The sequence below is a fragment of the Cynocephalus volans genome, chromosome X, assembly GCF_027409185.1.
Source record: "Cynocephalus volans isolate mCynVol1 chromosome X, mCynVol1.pri, whole genome shotgun sequence".
Lineage (NCBI taxonomy): Eukaryota > Metazoa > Chordata > Mammalia > Dermoptera > Cynocephalidae > Cynocephalus > Cynocephalus volans.
In genome coordinates, this window is record NC_084478.1 from 117,275,613 (window position 1) to 117,296,912 (window position 21,300).

At 37.3% G+C, this 21,300-nt stretch overlaps 1 protein-coding gene across 2 annotated transcripts in view; it reads right to left on the bottom strand.

Annotated features, from left to right (window-relative positions):
* Nucleotides 1-21,300, bottom strand: part of MORC4 (MORC family CW-type zinc finger 4) — a 56,684-nt gene that overhangs the window by 26,578 nt on the left and 8,806 nt on the right. For both annotated transcript variants that reach the window (XM_063083398.1, XM_063083397.1), the window contains exons 4-9: nucleotides 18,413-18,630; nucleotides 17,481-17,628; nucleotides 14,945-15,077; nucleotides 14,458-14,586; nucleotides 7,756-7,875; nucleotides 6,077-6,177 (exon numbers count right to left, since the gene is read on the bottom strand). In XM_063083398.1, coding sequence (XP_062939468.1) covers nucleotides 6,077-6,177; nucleotides 7,756-7,875; nucleotides 14,458-14,586; nucleotides 14,945-15,077; nucleotides 17,481-17,628; nucleotides 18,413-18,630 — 849 coding nt within the window. The remainder of the gene's footprint in view (nucleotides 1-6,076; nucleotides 6,178-7,755; nucleotides 7,876-14,457; nucleotides 14,587-14,944; nucleotides 15,078-17,480; nucleotides 17,629-18,412; nucleotides 18,631-21,300) is intronic.

Here is a 21,300-nt window from a genome sequence, read left to right on the forward strand (position 1 = left end):
CAGAAAATGGGATGCGGCTGGAACAAAAACCTAAAAATATGGAAGTATCTTTGCTGCCAGTATGAATCTGGCCTTCATATGTTGGGCACGAGGGGTGACAATTAGCTCTGTATTCATGAATATTCATAACCAATAATTAAAATAAAAAGATTAACCATGTGACTCACAGGTCTCCATAGCCATCTTAGCTGAAGCCAAGAATAAAAATAGGATTATCTATAGCAAAAACCTGTCAAGAGCCTCTTGTTGAATGGGGTGAATATCCACGACACATGGGAGACTCACAAGCTTCTTTAGAATGGCACATTAACACAAAAACGTCTAGCTTGGACTGAAATGGAAAGAATATAAAGTGAAAGACTGCTGGGCCCTCAAAATTCTACAGTCAGGAAACAGGCTGATGAAACTACTCAGCTGCAAACACATGCTGCCCTTCATGAAAATGGAAAGATGACTTCAAGGGTGGAGCTGTAAGCCCAGAGGGCAGAGCTGCAAGCCCCAGAAAATTATTCCCAGGCCTTGAAGTGTAATGGGATTTGCCTAGCTGGATTTTGAAATTGTTTGAGACCTGTAACTTCTTTTTTCCTTCCATTTTCTCCCCCATTTGACCTGGAATATATATAATTGGTGTCCTATTCCTATACCACCACTGAATTTTAGGTGCGAAAAAACAAAACAAACAAAAAGAAACAAAAAGGACATATCCACAATTGGAGAGGAATTTGCTCCAAGATGTGTCATACTCAGAGTATCACCCATGTGTGACTTAGATAATGGGATTTGGGACTTTTGACCCAGTGACATTAAGGTGAAATTTTAGACTCTGATTTGATGCCATAATGGGTTGAGACTTCTGGGGATGTTGGGATGGGGTGAACATATTTTGCATGTAAGATGTAAGTGATTCTTAGGGAACAAGAGGGCAGACTGGCAGACAGAATAATGGTCCTCCAAAGATGTCTATGTTCTAATCCCTGAAACCTGTGAATACATTAGGTTACATAGCAAGGGGCAATTCAGGTTATAGATGGAGTTAAGGTTACTCATCAGCTGAACTTAAGACAGAAAGATTATCCTGAATTAGCCAATGTAATCACAAGGTTCCTTAAAAGTAGAAGAGTGAGGCAGAAGAGTCAGAATCAGAGAAAGAGATGTGATGACAAAAGCAGGACTCAATCCATGGGCCATGGGCCAAGGAATGATGGCAGCCTCTAAAAGTTGGGAAAGGCAAGGAAACAGTTTCTCCCTGAGAGCCCCCAGAAAGGAATACAACCTACCAATACCTTGATTTTTGCCTGCTGAGATCTGTGTCAGACTTCTAACCCACAGAACTCCAAGATGATAAATTAGTATTGTTTTAAGCCGCTAAGTTTGCAGTAATTTGTTATGACAGCAGTAGAAGACAATTCCTGTTTCTCACTTACAGAATTTGAGTATCACTGTATTTCCCTCAAAATGTTAATCTCATGACTCCCCTGTGAGTTCGTTATTGTAGCTCAGCAAATAGTTAGGAAATGGTGTTTCTAGGACAAGGGTCAGCAAACTACAGCCCAGGGACCAAATCTAGCCCACTGCCTGTTTTTGTAAACAAAATTGTATTGGACACAGCCACTCTCATTCCCTTACGTACTGTCTATGGCTGTTTTCGTACTACAACAGAATTGAGTAGTTGTGACATATACCACATGGTCCACAAAGCCTAAAATATTTACTTTCTGGCCCTTTTCAGAAAAAGTTTGCCACCCCCTGGCTCTAGGATATGACCCTACTTTTTTCCATCTATCTTGGTTTCCCTTCACTCCAGTTACATCCCATTATCCACACTCTCCATGTTCTTAGCATTCTGAATTCCTGTCACTACCTTTGCTCATGCTACAATTCCATCCTGGAATTTCCTTCCATCTCTTTTCTAAATCTTGTATTCTTTAGCCACATTTTAAGTCATACTTTCCACCTAAAAGCTTTCCTGTCTATCAGCGCATTTTCCTTATACCTTACCACTTAGGTTTTGATTGATCAACAGCCATTTTATTGCTCTCTCAATTGTTTTATATATGTGACAATCTGTTACTACAAATAGACTGTAAGCTCCTTAAAGACAGCAACCATGTCTTGAATTTCTACGGAAAATTCCACAAAGCCTAGCCACTGTGTTACGTACCAGTGGAGTGCTGTGTTAATAAGTGTTGACTGCAGTTCTGAAGCTGAAGTTCACTTTTAAAAAGTTTTAATTTTGAGCTCTGATAATTGCAGCTGGTACTGGATATTCACAACTGTTAACAGTCATATTACAGGTGATTTATTTATAGACATTCTCCAGCAGTATGATGGCTATTATCTCTTTTATCATTTCCAGTTTTTATATCTATAATAGTAGTAGGATGAGTTTGTGATAGATAACCTTCTCTAATCCCTCTCTCAAATCCCTAAATACCTTTTAGTTTTATATAAAATAAATTGAGTAAAAAAGGGCAGTAATGCCGGAATTGAAACAAGAGTTATGCAAATTTATTATTTTCAAAAGATTACAGGATAGTATACTAGTTCTCTGTTTTTAATAAAATGTGTAGAAGATATTACACTACTTAAGCCAGAAATCCTATGTGTTTAACTGAATAAATCTATGGTCTATAGAATATCTCCGCAATCATCTCAAACTCATTATAACAAAACTAGACATCAGAAACCAAGGTTCTAATGCCCCTAAAATTTAAAAGGTAGATTTGGGGGGGGGGGTGGGGGGTGGCAAAGATTATATAGAAAGATGTTATATAATTTTAATATCTAATACTTGAATTTCATAAATTTTAACTATTTATGTGATCATCAGAAATTCAGTATTCCTTTCACAAAACAACAACGAAAACAACAAAATGACTTGGCTCTATGACTTGTCAAACCAATGTCATACTTAAACTTTCACTCTTGAGTAAAGTCCTGGTCAAAAATCTCCATTATGGGTCAGACTCACATTTAAATGACCGTTTTAGGGCCGGCCCATGGCTCACTCGGGAGAGTGCGGTGCTGATAACACCAAGGCCCCGGGTTCGGATCCCATATACGGATGGCCGGTTCGCTCACTGGCTGAGCGTGGTGCTGCCAACACCAAGTCAAGGGTTAAGATCCCCTTACCGGTCATCTTTAAAAAAATAAAAAATAAAAAAAAAATAAATGACCGTTTTACTTAGGCTGAGGGCAGGTAGTTGCCAAAACCACTGAGTAGCTTAAGTGACCATGAACCAATTACCCTGAATTTGGGGTTGCCATCCAAACAGTTCTCTCTTTGTCAAACACTAAACCTAAAATTCTTATGGTTCCAGATAAATTAAGATATAACATTCAATTAACTTTATTATAGTTTTGGGCACAAAACAAAAGAGACTTGAGAAATTACTTTTCTCCCATTCTAATAAAAAATTTGCTAGTGAGTATTCAAGGAAAATGACACCAAATGTCCTCATGCCTTATTTCTCCATACTCCCAGAAATTTCCCTTCCCCTTTTGTGTCCTTGCATATACTTCCTCTTCTTAGAGTGTCCTTCCCCTATCTGTCCACCTAGAAAACTCAACCTTTTCCTTCAAGTTTGAGCTCAAATATAATCTGCTTTGTGAAGCCTTCCTTGACTTATTTATGAATATTTAAAGGCTCTCCCCATTTTGCATATATCCCCTATTAAAACAATTGTTTTATAGGTATGTAAATTTCTTTAAGTTTATTATCATTTTTTTACATTCTAAGATGTTGTGGAGCTGTTGGGGGGGAGGGGGAGAGGGGAAACGGTAAGGAAATAGGGTGGGGGAAGGGGGGGTGTGGTTGAAGTATGTGGCACATCCCTAATTCCTGCAGGGGAGACCAGGGGGCTTCCAGTGGAGGCTTGGTTGTCACTGGGCTGAATGCAAATGTCAGGGGGAAGTGGCTGAAGCCCTCGGCTTCCCACTACCCCAACTCAGAAGACCAAGAGGCTTCCAGCAGTGACTCGGTGGTAATTGCTGGGCTGACTGCAGATGTTAGGGGTGTGTAGCTGAAGCCCTCAGCCCCCCACCACCATGGCTCGGGAACCTGGGGTGTTTCTGGTGGCAGCTTGGTGGTCATTGCTGGGCTGGTTGTGGGTGTCGGGGGGGTGTGGCCAAGACCCTTGGCCCCTCACTGCCCTGGCTCAGGAGCCTGGGGCACTTCCTGCAGCAGCTCAGTGGTCGCCACTGGGCTAGTTGTGGATGTTAGGGGGATGTGGCCGAGGCCCTCAGCCCTACATTGCCCTAGCTCGGGAGACTGGAGTGCTTCCTGTGGCAGCTTGGTGGTCATCACTGGGCTGGTTGCAGATGTTGTAGGACATGGCTTAGGCCCCCAGCCCTCACCTATCCCTGGCTTGAAAGCCCAGGGGGCTTCCGGTCCTTCTAGGTTTTATAGGTGTTCTTCAGTGATGTGACACCTTTATTAGTTGATGTCAAATTTTGTCTCTGGTATGTGGGTATTTTGTTTTTTCTTTCAGTTCTGTGTTGGATTATTTGCTGTTCCCACCACTTAAACTCTGCACTGGAACTAATTTGTTGTCCTTTGCTTACTTCTAAAATGGGGGAACTTCCTGTGGGAACCAGCACTTGAGCCCTGTGGTTGAGCTAAATTGCTGCTTTGCTGCTGATTCTCTGGGGAAGGCTTTTTGTACAGCTCAGGTATTAATTGTTGACTCTGTATGTACTTTTGGGCCTTGTGAGATCTAGTACACCTGGGTTGTGTGGAAGCTCTGGTCTGGGCCTGAGACTCTTCAGCAAACTGCATCCCTTGCAGATTTGTATTCCTGACCAGTCTCCACTGAGCAGGTCTTTACTGATTGGAGGACAGATAAGCTGTCCATGCTGTGACCCAATGTTCCCCTGGTGGGCCTGTCTCCCCCACCACCCACACTCCAAACACTTCCCATGGGACGGGCTATGTGCTGGTCCCTCGTGATGACTCACTGGCCTGAGTGGCTCCTCTCTCCTGTGTGGGTCCACAGGAACCCTGCCAGTTGTCTTGCTGGCCTAGGGCCACCAATAACCTCTTCTGCCCTGCTGCCTCCAAGCAACTTCATACAAAGGGCACACCTGCGGCTTTTGCCAGCTCTTGCTCCGTGCACTCAACAGCTCCAGCGTTAAAGTAGCCAGGGTTCAAAATGGTAGAAGCGATCCTTTCTTTCTCTTTTCGTGGCTTCTCCTGCCTTCATGAACTGCATAGGTCTCTCCTTCTCTTCCCCTGAGCTGTAGCAGCCCCAGCTTGGCTGTTGTTGCTTTTTAATAGCTGTAAATTGGTTGATTTGTGGGAAAGAGTGGGAAAGATTTCTGGGGACCGTCTATTCTGCCATCTTGACCGTAAGCCAGGTATGTAAGTTTCTTATCTGCATATATCTCATCACACTTGTTTATAGGTGTCGATTCTTATTTTTCATCCTTATGTCCCTAGTATCTGGCACATAGGAGATTTCTCATAATACTTGATTAAAGAAGGAATGAATAATTCATCCCTCCCCAAAAGTTTTTAAAAAAACTATTCTTACTTAGCTTGAACAACTCTTTTCTCTGTCTCCTAAAAACATCCCTACTGGTTCGGCCTTAATGTCAAGTTCCTTTCTGATTCTTACCTGTTTGTCTTTCCTATTAAATCCAGATGCTTCCATGAAAGCATACATTTTTCTCACTATTCCAACACTTTCCTCTAAATCTGTTCACTGGCTTCAAGAAAAATTTTTGGAACAAACTTCAAACTGCTTTTTTATTCCCAATGTACTCAATAACTTCAGATCCACTCATCTCTTTCCATTAAGATCAATTCCAGAGCTCTTCATTTCTTCAGAAGTATTTTACAAATGACTCCTATGCTCTTTCCATAACTTATAAAGGTAAAGTTTATCTCAACTGGACTCCATATATCAAGTATCAGTAAGCTTTAATTTAGAAATAAAATCATTTTATCCCTAATCTTGGAAAATAGATTTGAAGTAATTCTCAGTTAGCTTATTGTGCTTACAGTTTTAGAGGTTTCAGAGAATTCAATCATATCTGAACAAACTATCAGAAGGACCTCAAGTTGGGAGTTACTCACCGGTACTCCTTGGTGTACTCAAAGTCTTGTTTGTTGTAGGCAGGTTTTAGGAAATTGCACTCAATGACTCCAATTACTCCCACACCTTCTCCACGAGTTGGCTTAGAAGAAAAATATTAATTTCAACACTTACATTACTGTTGACTGCCTGAAGGCATTTCCTTTTGATTCCAAACAATAATAGAAAGGTTACATAATGTTCATGGGCAAGGAAAGGCCATCCAGATCTAGAGAAACACTTAAAATGTACTTCAACAGACTGCAAGTATTACATTGAACTGAAAACTGACAAATTCTTGGACAGAGATTTTCAAACTATAATCCACAGATCCTTAGGATTCTTCAGGGATTAATAGCTATCTCTACTTTACTCACACTACCTCCACATTCATCTGTTTTATATTCCAGAATTGCCATAAGATTTCATTTGCATAAAGAATTACACTGCTGATAAATCAAGATTATATATTACTTTTCTAAGGAACTGAAATAAAACTTCATCTAAAAAAATTTTAAGGATGCTATGTGATCATCACATGCTATATATTAAAATAAGCATTTTTTTCCATATGAGGGTAATTCAAAAAGTTCGTGGAAAAATAGAATGAAAAGATAATATGAATCTTTCCATGAACTTTTTGAAGTACCCTTGTATATAGGCCACCAAACAACTACTAAAGAGAATCAGACATGCAGTGACTATTAATTACAAGTTTATGTTAGAGTATTTTGGATTTAAAATCTTTTTTATTCTTTAATAGAAGGAACTGAGTCAAGGTGTAATTGGACTGGCACACAAACATGAGTTGTCTAAAGATGTTATAACGGGGATAAAGAAGATAGGCTACGGCCAGCCCATGGCTCACTTGGGAGAGCGTGGTGCTGACAATACCAAGTCAAGGGTTAAGATCCCCTTACTGGTCAAAAAAAAAGATAGGCTGAAAATTAGCTATCCTAGGCCTCATATAATTCTGTCCTACTATGTAATATAAAGTGGCTTATCATTCTTTGTGCTTTAGAAATCTTACCTGTAAAATAGGAATGAAAGGGATACTTGTGGAAATTACTACTTTAAATTATCATTACAACATTAAAAATGATGGTAACATTAGTATAGTTTGGTTTACAAAATATTTTCACATAATTTACCCCATTTAAATCTCTCAACCCTGTAAGCTGTGAGGTAGGAAAAGCAGATGAGATTTTTATTGTTGCTTCCATTTTACAGGTAAAAAAAATCCAGGCTAAGAAATTAAAAAATGCATCCAAGGTTATACAGCTTGTAAATGGGAAATCAAGTACCCAAATCCCAGCCTTCAACTACCAAATTTTATGCACCTTCCACTATGCCTTACTGTCTCTCCAAGAAAATGGAAAGAGCTATCTAAAACACTAATAAGCTAATATACATGGCAAAGTTGCTGGTGTTCTAATTCTACCTATTATTAACAGCTACCTAGAAAATACATTCAGTAAATTTCCTGGGATGATTACCATCTGTGAAGAATGAGAGAGTTTTTCAACACAAAACTGCTCATGGGTAACACAGAATTCCAGGATTGGAATTCAACAATCATCATAAGATGGAGTAAAATTCTTTAGTTTATCTCCTCTGCAAATTTTAAATTATCTTCCTACTCTTTTCAGCCTTCTATGACAAAGAAACATTAACCACTCACCTTCACCTGGCATCCCACCTTCTCAAAGGACTTTATAAGTCGGTTGTTATGATACATCATTACTCCAAACTGGTTACTATTCTTGCAAGAGAACCCAAAAGTGATTCTCACCTGCTTATTCTGAGAAGAAAATCATTAAGGAGACAAACAGCAGGGGCTTTAGTGGACATTTTGCAATATAGTATAGCAAAAAACACCAAACACCATTGTATGTACACTGATACAACCTTTCTAAGAAAATATTTTAAAAATCTGTAGCAATAGTTTAAAGAATATTCTTAACGTTTGACCAAGTAATTCTCCTTTTGGGAATTTATCCTAGAGAAATAGTCAGGGAAGCCCACAAAGGTTTATGAATTACAGAGATTTTTAAATTAGTTATAATAGCAGAACAACATAAATAATTTAAATGTTCAACAATAAGGGAATGATTAAGTATTGGTATATCCACATAATCTATCATGCAGCTCTTAAAATTATGTCCTTGAAAAATATTTGAGAACACTAGGAAATGCTCAGATTATAATAAGCACTATTTTAAAAAAGAAATATATATATGTGTGTGCATATATAAATACATGCATAAAAATACTGTACAAAAATATACCAACATGCCATCAGTGATTAAAAAATTCATAAATAATGAAGTTCCACGGAGACCACATGCCCCACAGTGCCAGCGTGCAACCCAGCAGGTAGGCCTCTCTGCCACCACCCGACTCTATCCCCAGCCCGGCTGAGTGCGTGCGGATCAGAGAGGCGCCCAGCTGGAGAAGTGGAAGTTCTGCAGAGACCACATGCCCTGCAGTGCCAACGCGTGCCCCAGCAGGTAGGCCTCGCCACTGCCTCCCAACTCCATCCCCAGCTCAGCCAAGTGTGTGCGGATCAGAGAAGTGCCCAGCTGGAAAAGTGGAAATTCTCTGGAGACCACGCTCCCTGTGGTACCAGTGTGTAACCCAGCAGGTGGGCCTCGCAGAGGCCACCTGACTCCATCCCCAGCGTGGCTGAGTGCATGCTGACCAGAGAGGTGCCTCCCTAGAGAAGCCCAAGACCTGAGGCAACAACGCACGCAAGGCACTAGAGGGCAACCAAGCAGACACTGAGGCAGCCATACCAAATTGGCAGCCCCAGGAGCATCCTAGCCAGACAATAGTGTCAAACCTGTGGACTGTGAAATCCCCTGCCACAATGACTAAACATCAAAAGAAAGATACCAGAAATATGAAAAATAAAGAAAGTACACCACCAAAGGGTAATAACTTTCAAGCTCTACATCTTATAGAATGAGAAGCCCTTGAAATGTATGACAAGGAATTTTGAGTGATAATTCTAAGGACTAAATGAGATACAAGAAAACTCAGCTAGACAAGATGAAATGAGGAAAAGGATATAGGACCTGAAAGAAAAATGTACAAAGAAATCAATGCCCTGAAAAAGAACGTAGCAGAGCTAGCTGAGCTGAAGAATTAATTCAATGAAATAAAAAACACAACAGAGAGTATATAACCAGCAGGCTTGCAGAAGCAGAAGAGAGAATTTCTGACCTTGAAGATGGGTTGTTTGAAATAAAACAGGCAGACAAAAGAAAAAAAAAAAGAAAAAAGAAAAAAGAATTAAACACATTGAAGAAGAAGAAAATCTAAGAGAGATATCAGACAACCTTAAGCGCTCAAATATCCGAGTCATGGGTATTCTAGAAGGGGAGGAAAAAGGAGATTGCAATGAAAACATATTCAACAAAATAGTGGCAGAAAACTCCCAGGTATAGGAAAAGACACTTATCTTCAGAATCAGGAAGCTCAAAGATCCCCAAATGTATTCAACCCAAAAAGGTCTTCTCCAAGACATGTTACAGTCAAATTGGCAAAACTCAAAGACAAAGAGAGAATCTTAAAACCTGTAAGAGAGAAGCATCAAATCACCTATAAGGGAGCCCCAATCAGACTAACATCAGACTTTTCATCACAAACCCTAAAAGCCAGAAAGAAATGGGAGGATATATTCAAAATACTAAAAGACAGAGATTGTCAGCCAAGAATATTCTACCCTGCAAGGCTATCCTTCCGAAATGAAGGGCAAATAGTATATTTCTCAGACAAACAAAAACTGCGGACGTTCACTACCACACGACCACCCTTACAAGAAATTCTCAAGGGAGTACTGGGTTTCATACCTGAAAAATAACTACCACTGCCATAAAAACCCAAGAAAAATCAAAACCCAGTAGTAAAATAAAAATGGCAACAATGAAGAGAAAAAAAAAAAAGTTTATCTACAACCCAAGGAACCAATAAATACAGAAAACAAACAGTAAATCAGAAAGAAAGAAACAAAAGACACTTAAGACATTGAAACAAAAATCAATAAAATGCTAGGAGTAAAGCAATACCTTCCAATAACAACTCTTAATGTAAAAGGATTAAATTCCCCAATCAAAAGACACAGACTGGCTCACTGGATTAAAAAGGAGGACCCAACTATATGCTGCCTTCAAGAGACCCACCTCACCCATAAAGACTCACATAGACTAAGAGTGAAAGGATGGAAAAAGATTTACCATGCAAACAGAAAAGAAAAAGGAGCGGGAGTAGCTATTCTTATATCTGATAAAATAGACTTTAAACTAAAAACCATAAAAAGAGACAATGAGGGCCACTACATAATGATAAAAAGATTGATCCATCAAGAAGTCATAACAATCATAAATATATATGCACCCAATGTCGGAGCAGCCAGATTTATAAAGTAAAATCTATTAGACTTAAAAAAGGAAATAGACACTAATACCATAAGAGCAGGGGACCTGAACACCCCACTGGCAATATTGGACAGATCATCTAGGCAAAGAATCAGCAGAGAAACACAAGAGCTAAACAACATTATAGACCAATTGGACTTGGCACATATCTACGGAACATTCCATCCAGCAACCTCAGAATATTCATTCTTCTCATCAGCACATGGATCATTCTCCAGGATAGATCACATATTAGGTCACAAATCAAGTCTCAACAAATTCAAAAAAATTGGAATTATCCCATGTATTTTTTCAAACGACAATGGATTAAAATTAGAAATCAATAACAAACAAAATTCTGGAAACTATACAAACACATGGAAATTAAACAGCTTTCTACTTAATGATGTATGGGTCCAAGAAGAAATCAAGCAGGAAATCAAAAAATTTATTGAAACTAATGAAAACAATGATACATCATACCAAAACCTGTGGGATACTGCAAAAGCAGTATTGAGGGGGAAATTTATTGCATTAAATGCTCACTTCAGAAGAATGGAAAGATGGCAAGTGAACAACCTAACACTTCACCTTAAAGAACTAGAAAAACAAGAACAATCCAAACCTAAAGTTAGCAGATGGAAAGAAATCATTAAGATCAGAGCAGAACTGAATGAAATTGAAACCCAAAAAACAAGACAAAAGATCAATGAATCAAAAAGTTGGTTTTTTGAAAAGATAAATAAAACTGACAAACCGTTAGCATGGCTAACAAAAAAAAGAAGAGAGAAGATTCAAATAACAAAAATTACAAATGAAAAAGGTGATATTACAATTGATTCATCTGAAATACAAGGAATCATTCGAGACTACTATAAACAACTATACACCAACAAATTTGAAAATCTGGAGGAAATGGATAAATTTCTGGACACATACAAACTCCCAAAACTGAGCCATGAAGACGTAGAAAATCTGAACAGACCAATAACAATTAAGGAGATTGAAGCTGTTATCAGAAGGCTCCCAACAAAGAAAAGCCTAAGACCAGAGGGATTCACAGCAGAATTTTACCAAACATTCAAAGAGGAATTGACACCGATTCTTTACAAACTATTCCAAAAGATTGAAACGGACGCAAATCTCCCAAACTCATTCTGTGAAGCAAACATCATCCTGATACCAAAACCAGGTAAAGATACAACCAAAAAAGAAAACTACAGGACGATATCCTTGATGAATCTAGATGCAAAAATCCTCACTAAAATACTAGCAAACAGAATACAACAACACATATGTAAAATTATTCACCACGATCAAGTGGGATTCATCCCAGGGATGCAAGGTTGGTTCAACATACGCAAATCAATAAATGTGATACACCATATTAATAAAATCAAACACAAGAATGTAATACTGCCATTTGCAACGACATGGACAGACCTAGAGAGAATTATATTAAGTGAAACAAGTTAGGCACAGAAAAAGAAATATCGCATGTTCTCACTTATTTGTGAGAGCTAAAAATAAATAAATAAATACACAAATACCCCCGGGGGGGGGGGGGAGAAGATACAACAATTACAATTCCTTGAAGTCGATACAACAAGTATACAGAAAGGACATTGTTGGGAGAGAGGGGGGAGAGGGAGGAGGGAGGGAGGTTTCGGTAATTGGCCACAATAATCAACCACATTGTTTACTGACAAAATAAAATAAAATTTAAAAAAATTCATAAATAATCACAAAACATTTCTTAACCCTTGCTAGTTGCTCAGTTTGCTGCTAGCGCTCATAGGCTCTGATAAGTTTTAAATGGCATAATACAAATCCACACAATTTTAAGCAATAAGGTAAGTCCTGATAACCATACAAAACACAATGAAAGCAGAAGCAATAGGGACAGAATCACTTTTAAAGGTAAAGAACAATGAACAGTCCTGTAGTAACATATTTCATAGGAAGAAGTTACTAAGCTTGGATGGATAGATGAAATTAAAAGAATTATTATAAGTAAGACATGAATAATGATGAGTTTTTAATAAGTTTTATTTGATTTAAAAGCCAAGATAACAGAGTGAGAAAGATAAAGGGGAAACAAAAACTGAGTTTCGTTAAAACAAATACTAAGAAACCTTCATGTCTAAATGAATTGAATGAAAACTCATTTTTGCTACTTATTCAAAAATGATCTCCATTGACCCCACTAAATGACAGCTACTTGCATCAAAACCATATGAAAAAAATGGGTCATGTATAATGCAACGACATGATGCAAGGGGGAACCTAACATACTTCTATTTGGCTCAAAACATACAATGTTTTTGACTCTAGAAACTCACATCAAACCTCAAATAAGACCTTATTCCAACACAAAAACAAGATAAAACTCCCCCAAACAAGCAAAAATCCCATATCATAAAATGAACATTTTAAATATTAAGAGTGGCCAATTTTTCTTTCTGTTGTACACTTTTAAAGTTCTAAATTATGAGGTGGATGTATACTGGGGTAGGAGACTCTCCAAATTAGTATAAGGAGAAAGAACATAGAGGAAAGAAGAGGCCTTTGATGATTGAGGAATAAATAAGTTAGCATTGATGATCTTGTTCCTCAGTGACCTTGTGGGAAATTTTATTAGGAGTTTCACTGTATTCATGCCTATAGTGAATCTGTTTAGTGTAAACTGTAATATCGGAAGGTAACTGGTTTAATAGGAAGAGGAGTTGAGAACAGCTGAGGTATAAATAGAATATATGTATAGGAGTTGCTCTGATGGACACCCATAAAAGAAGGAAGTGGAGACAGAAATGTGGTATATCCTAAAAGTAGTCAGAAAGCTCTTCTTTAGACTGGCTCTGTTAAACCTATAGCACTAATATACTAACCTACATAGTGATATTAATTTCCCTACACATGCTAACAGTGCTAACTCTGGCTTTATTAAGTTGGGTTTGTTCAGGGCTTTAAAAAAAAAAGTTTCCTGGTAGATAAGGTACGTGTTCCCAAGAAGGAGAAAACTGATCTGCTTATAAGTAAAAACTATATGGCTTTTTAAAAAGGAAACAAAAATTTCTAATTTTTAGTCAGAGAAAGAAAGACAAAGCAAGCTAGATAACAACATTGATAAAGCAAATAGAATATAAACTTGTTTCTTGGGCCAAGAGTGATGCTTAGTTACTGAAAATAATTAAAAGAGCAATTTTTCATAACTTATTATGTGTTCTCAATCTTTCAAAGACTTTTTTTCCCCCCAAAAAAATCCATTAATAAAGATAGACCTAATTTCCATAATTCATCTTACAATTTTTTCTCTAGTATCTGAAATCTGTTCCCAACGCATTGTGGGGTAGAAGTGAAAACAAGTAACTGCTCCTCTGAGTGACTGCCATTATGAAAAGTACCAGGAAATACATGTCAAATTTGTTGAAGATTCATCTCACCCTAGAAAATCAACCTTTAATTTCCACTCTCCTAACTTCAATCAATATAAGTTTGGACCTGTTACAACAAAAATCACACTATATCCAAAAGATTAACAAGTTCTAGTCAACATTTTGCTTATTTCAATCAATGTAATATATATCAAAATTCCAGTACAAAACAATGTGGACTATTCCTTATGGCAGAGATTCTCAAACCTGGCTGTTCATTCAAATCAGCTGAGGATTTAAAAATACATAAATATTTCTTATTTAAAAAAAAAAAAAAAAGATTTCAGAATCTAGTGAACCAGAATCTCTAAAATCTCAGGACCCTGTATTATTTTAACAGTTTCCAGGTGATTTCTGATAAAACTGGTATGTAGATTGGCATTCAAGAAATACTTCCTTAGAGTACACCATAATAGGATTTGCACTATAACACATCATTTAATTAGAAACGGAAAGTTTTTGTTTTTCTGTCTCAACCTGAAAATTTAATCCTGAAATGAAGAGGTCAACTTCATGCAGTTGTAAGGATACTGTGAAGGTAGGTTTATATATATCATATCCTGTATTGGCCAGGCTCTTGGCAATCATCTGGGTAGTCACCTTCTTTTGACGCAGAAAAATTTTCATTCGTGGCTTCATATATAGAATACCACAAAATGCCTATGGAACAGTAAAGGGAAAGTTATTATGTGGTATTGCCAATTCTACTGACATCCCCATAAAACACTGCTAGCATCTGATGATTATTCTGAGCAAAGATTTGGCTCACTTTCTATACCTTGTTATACTATGTCAACTACCACACTAAAGTACTGCTGACTATATCAGCTAAACTGTTTCAGTGGAGACAGTGAAAAGGAATCTCAGCACAGGTCTAAAAGGCTGTAATCTTTATATAACTAAAATAAGTTCTATATAACTAAAGATCTTTAACTAAAACAAGATTTATGTTCTATATTATTTTCATATTATAGGAAATCTTACCTCTCACCGTTGAAGAAAAACCATTCTTACTTACCCGTAAAGAATACTCTGTTTCTGGTAGCTCAGAGGTAACACCACCAGTCTCTTTTTCTTCTGTGTCAAAGTCTGAAACCAGGATGTCATACTGATCTGTATCAAAGTCCAACTCCGACTTCCCATCTTTATTTCTGGGTAAAAGAGACAAGTACCAATCTAACAAAAACTGGCTCCAAAGGACAAAAAATGCACTAGGAACCCAAGAGAAAAGAAACAATATGAGCCAAAACTCAGATATCTATTTCTTTCCCTAACTACCAAAGTAACTACAAACAACTTGGTTCAAGGACCATATATAATTAAGTGAATTTCTAGTCTAAACAAATCTACTATGTTTCATAGAGGTGGTGATGCCAAGTTCATAAGGAAATGAAAGGGAACGTGGAATGTCTGTAATCTGATAAATCAAATGGATGTTAGCTATCCTCAAAGCAAGATCTTAAAATAGATCCCAACTTTCTGGATACTGTTAGATAAGTCAGTCAACATCATTTTGCCCAACTAAATGAACAGATGAATCAAAACCTACTTTTACTAACTTCAGCAATTAGTATAAGGACTAATGAGATACCAAGATTTCCCCAGAATTAATCCTATTTCTTAGAAGAAAAAAAAGACTGCTATAAAAATAGGTATATTTACTAGTCCTGTTGAATACCATTTACGGAATTATTATTTAAAAATAATAGTACTAAAATGACTTTCATAAGGACCTTTCTTCTTCCCATAATTTTCTGGGACCACTTAGATTTGGTCCACTTTAACACCCTGTGCTACATCACTAACCACTGCCAGGAAAAAAAGGTAAAAAGACCCATCTTTGTTCCTTGAAAAAAACTGAAAACAAATGATGGGTTATCGAGAAAACATATATCAGAACAATAGTTCCCAAAATTTGTTCTGGGGCACAGTAGTCCCTAAAGATATTCTTAAACAATAAACAAAAAAATAAAAGTTGTATGACCAAATAAAATTGAGAAACAATTCTCAGCCTTCAGAGTCACCTCAAGCTCTAGTGATGCCTCCCTCATACTTCAGGCTCCATAAGCTCAGGGATGCTATGTTGAAAATGTAACTCCTTTTTCAGGGCTGGATCAGAGCCACTATATGTATCCTGTATAAAGCCTCTGTCACAGTAATAGCAATTTAGTACTGGATTTTCCAGAATAATCCTGATTCTCACTACCCCACCCCACCCTAACACATATAACCTGAGGAGGTTCCCTATTTTTCCTGTCCCTCACCTTCTCCATCTAAGGAAAAGAGGTCTGGAGAAACAATTTTGTTTGGAGCAGGGCGGTGGGGGAGGAGGTAGGTATAGCTGATGGTTATGGATCCAAACCCTTGACCTTGGTGTTATCAGCACCACGCTCTACTGAGTGAGCTAACTGGCCAGCCCCTGGAGAAACATTTTTAAAAATTGTGAAAAACTGCATACTATATTGCCGTCTGAAATATTTTCAATGCACATTAGCATATTAAAATCTCTGAGAAGTCCTGGAGCAAAGCAACAAGGTAAACTTTATTCAAGCCAGCTTTTCTCAAATTTGTTTGTACATGCAATCCTTTACGTATATAACAACTAGGACCAAATAACTGAGAAATGATGTACAAAGAAAAAAATGTAAATCACTGGAAATACCTCAGGAAAATGATCCTTTGTAATACAAATTATATTACTTGAGGTTTTCCCAGTAGGACAAAGGGAAGATCTAAACTGCCATATGTGAGCCCTCCTTACTATTTTTCTTTTTAATTGTAAGTACACTCTGTCAACCAGCACTTTTTTATAGAAGTCTTAACCAGCTAAGAAATGAGACAAAATACTTGATCTAAGGAGAAAAGAATGAATATATCTGATATTCTGTCTATTAAATATACCAGAAATACTTCTACTTTATATTAAAGGTTTTTAAGTTTTAGAGTTTAGGTTTTAATACACCCTTAAATGAATTGCATTTGACATGTCAACTTTAAAGAAATGACATATCATGTAGTATTTCTAGATTGTTTTATTAGTTCCAAAGATATAATCTTAAGCCAGCCTCAACAGATATATCTGCTTAAATTTTTTTCTACTTCTAATACAACTACTCTGAAAGCACTAATAGAGGTCCTTATTTTTTAAAGACCATGTACTTTGTTACTATTTCTCTTTCTCATACTTCATTTTCATTGTCAAATAGGTAAAACAACTTTCATTTACCAATCTGAAAACAATGCCCATGAGTATCAAATAGATACTTACAAAGGATTCTGAGGATCTTAGAATAATGTTGAACTGTCTTGATTATTTGTGGCAATAGCCTCAAGATATGCATGTTTCTATGCATGTAAATGTGCCACATTTTACCAACAAGAACCACTATCTCAAATAGAACTATGGTTCTAAGAGAAAATTATGGAAAGGTATGCAATTAGATAGAAATATGCATCAAAATTGATCTACTCTGCTTCTCTACAAAGACTTACTAAAAGGTGCTTCATCATACTACCTTTGTCTATTAGAATCTATCACCCGGGGAATACTATACCTGCGGATGTTCCAAATGAGAACACGAGTGCCTTTTTTGCCCGGGATGGCATCAAACTGGGACAGCAGGTCATTTTCGCTGTTGAAAACTGAATAGTTCAAGATGGCTTCTAGGCTGGGCAAGGAATCCTCAGTAATAATCATTTTTTGTAAAACAAAATATAGTCAAAGAAAAATTAACATCTTAGGTGCTATTGAGAAGGCACCCTTTTGGGTTCAATGTTTAGACAAATATATAGACATAAAGCATGGGCATTACTGCTACAGAAGAAAGGAAAGGGGAAAAATACAGAAAAGTTGTAGAGACAAACACCAAAACCAGTTACCTCTGCAGAATATAGCTTCAAAGATATAAGTCCTATATTTAAGAAAAAGACCAAAGTCTGAATTTTTTAACTCTCTGGAAGCAATGATTTCAAACCTTACTGCTATACTGCTCTGGTCAAAACAACCTGGTGTTTAACAGAAATAATAGCTTGTCCAGGTATAGGGACAGATAAGCTGATAAAACAGTATGTCTCTAGGAGTATGAATGCAAATGTAGCTACCCTTAGGGGAAAAAAGGAAAAGGCCCTGGGAACTTTACCGTGGGGTGGTGGGAGGTGGGGAGAGCATATGAGGGTACTTAAAAAAGTTTGTGGAAAAACAGAATTAAAAGATGCTATGAATCTTTCCACGAACTTTTTGAAATACCCTTGTACTAAGATCAAATCGCATAACAATGAAAATTTCAATATAGCTAAAACATTTCTAAGCTTCTATCAATGGTCTACTTATATTTTTAAAAGATTTAATAGAAGGAAATTCTAGTTAAATTTAAGACATTTGAATATCTCTTTTGATAGCTGGATTTAACCTGAAGAAAGAGGTTCCTATTAAAATAGTCAGAGTAGACTAATTTTTAATCAACATTCTCCATTTCCAAAAGGATATTGTTTTGCTGGTTGAATGGAACAATTGGTACAATAACTGCCTGGGCCTGGACACATTCCAGATAGGTCTGTGATAGGAGTCCAACAGTGAGAGTACCCCCATTCTTGGTGAAGACAAGAGCGTCCTTTCCTAGCCGCATGGAGCCGGACTTGAAACCATTACCAAAGACTCCGATGGGACACTGGCTCTTCTTTATTACTTTATCTGTAAAGCCAAAGCTGTAATTACACAAGAAAAAAGAAATCAGAAAAAAGAAATCAGAAAGGTAAAAAGCATCCTAAGATAGGTGATAGGCAGAATGTTTGGCTTACAGATGAAGAACACTTGTAAAAAGTTCCTCCTTTTTCGTTCCTTTTGGTATTTCTGGGCAAAACTATTAAGTTAAAAACTTAGGAAATTACTATGGGGTAATGGGACTGATTTTCCTGTGTGGTTTGTGTATACATAAACAGTTCCACTACGTTATAGTCACACTTTGTAACTGTAAAAAGGCCCCTTTTCACTGGCTAACAGAGAGGTGGAGAAGGCCTTGTACAGCTGCTTTCCTTGTCTAGATAAAATGGCTCTGATGGCTAGAAGTAAAGTTAGGGTAAGGTGAAAAGGGTAGTTATCTAGAGAGGGTAAAAAAGGAACAGATAGTGGCACTGGTCAGAGGTACTAGATTAGGCATCTTCTAACCTGGTTATATCACCTTCTAGAAACCTGAAAGTCAGGGATCATGTATCCTGACAATTTCAACTCTATACCCAAAGGATAACCCTTCCAATTCTTACCCTCAGCTCCATCTGCTGGGATAGTTCAATGGAATAGTGCCAAGGGATAAAAATAGTTAGTTCTGCCTTGGAATATCAGCAAACAGCTGCAGTATAAAGTCTCTCTTGTTCTACTAAGGGCTTTTAACTGAGTCACCTCAACAATCTCTGTAGCTCCTTATGATCAGCTTAATCTGGGAGCTAGAACCTTTCCCTTTCTTATATTTTCCATCCATATACACACCAAAATAACAGAACCTAAAAAAATTAAAGGTATGAAATCTAAAAAATGATTACCTGCCTCTTATATATTCCCTCACCACAAATAAAACTAATTTTAAGAATTGTTTCCCTCCAGATTGACTAATCTTATAATGTTGTACACTACCATTCACTTAGCAAATATTTACTGAGCACCTACTATATGTCATGCATTGTGCTAAGCTCTGGAGACACAACTGTTATTAAAAGAGACATGATTCTGGGACCAGCCCATGGCTCACTTGGGAGAGTGTGGTGCTGATAACACCAAGGCCATGGGTTCGGATCCTATATAGGGATGGCTGGTTAGCTCACTGGGTGAGCGTGGTGCTGACAACACCAAGTCAAGGGTTAAGATCCCCTTACTGGTCATCTTTAAAAAAAAAAAAAAAAAAAGAGAGAGAGAGACATGATTCTTGCCCTCATAGTTTACAGTCTAAGGAAGGATTTCATATATTGCAAACTAGATGCTTCTCAAACATCAATAATATAGACACTATGTAGGCTATGACTGAGCAGCCTCGTCTTGGCTTTTACTCTTTTGAGCAGGGAGGGCTGAAGTGCTTGATTTCCACTTCCTGAAGGCTGTGGTTTTGTGTTTACTCTCAAAGAAAGAGGACCACCTTTTAATTTTCTATTTCAAGGTGTTATACAATAATACTGTATGTCCTTCTAGAGTACACACTTTATAGGAGCTTTGTGTATCATACAAATAAATCTAATGACAGAGAAAGCTAATTTCTAGGGCAGTAGTCCTTTGAAAAAAACAAAAGAACATTGAGTTTGTGCTGCCTATGGGCTCTAGTATTCCAGGAAATAGACTTATAAATTGGTAAGAATCAGGCATTCCCATTCCTCTTGTGGAAGAATTGGCTAGAAAAGACGGGGTTGTTATGAGGATTAAATTATATACTGTATGCAAAACAATATATAGTATATATTAAGTATAAAGTAGTATTCAAACTTTAATTTTAAACTAACTCCAGATGTCATTCCGATAATTGTCATGTGCTATTCCCTACCCCTACATCAGATCTAATGTCACATCTAAAACTCAGGGCTCTTCACAAATAGTAATCTTACCTACTACGTGAAATAAATTTGTATGGTTATTTAGACTTAAACTTTCTCTAATACCACAAAAGCTTCAATTAGGTGGTCAAAGAAAAGTGGTGAAAATAGGAAGATTATATTACTCCCTTAATGTCCTAGCCTCTTTTGACATCTATCACCTCTTCTTCCCATTGTAAGTATAAACCTTCATTGTGTTACTTATTTTGGGGACACCAAATAACTACATAAGGTTGAAAAGATACATAGTAGGACGCGGCCAGCACCAGAATGGAAAAGCGTAGGAATAATGAGAAGAGAGGAGCTGGAAGCTCTGGATTTTCTGTTGTTGTTTCACTTAACTCTTCCCATATGCTCTTTTATAAGTTCCCATGCTAGATATTCTATTTTACTGCAAATTTGCAGAATAGATGCTGGATACCAATCAAATAATTACCTAGTATAAATGCCCTCACCACACATAATAACAGAATTGTAGAAACGAATTTTTTATAGTGTGGTACAACTCAATAATTTTCCACAGAGCTGTCTTGGCTTAGGTGGTTTATCTTCGCTAATTCAGTCTTGTTCTAGCCTCTCATGTAAGAGACAATGCTGTTTACACACCAAGGTGGCTTGGATACTAGCTCTTTGAGTAGAATCCAAGAATACAGCAGCTTGCTCTTGAGTACCTTAAAATGTCAAGAATCTAGACAGGTAAACTTAAATTGGGACTCTGACCAATGAAACAAAACCTTAACAAAATCCATGGACATACAAGGGCAGGCACTGTTGTTTCCTAGATATATTGGTGATGTAATATGT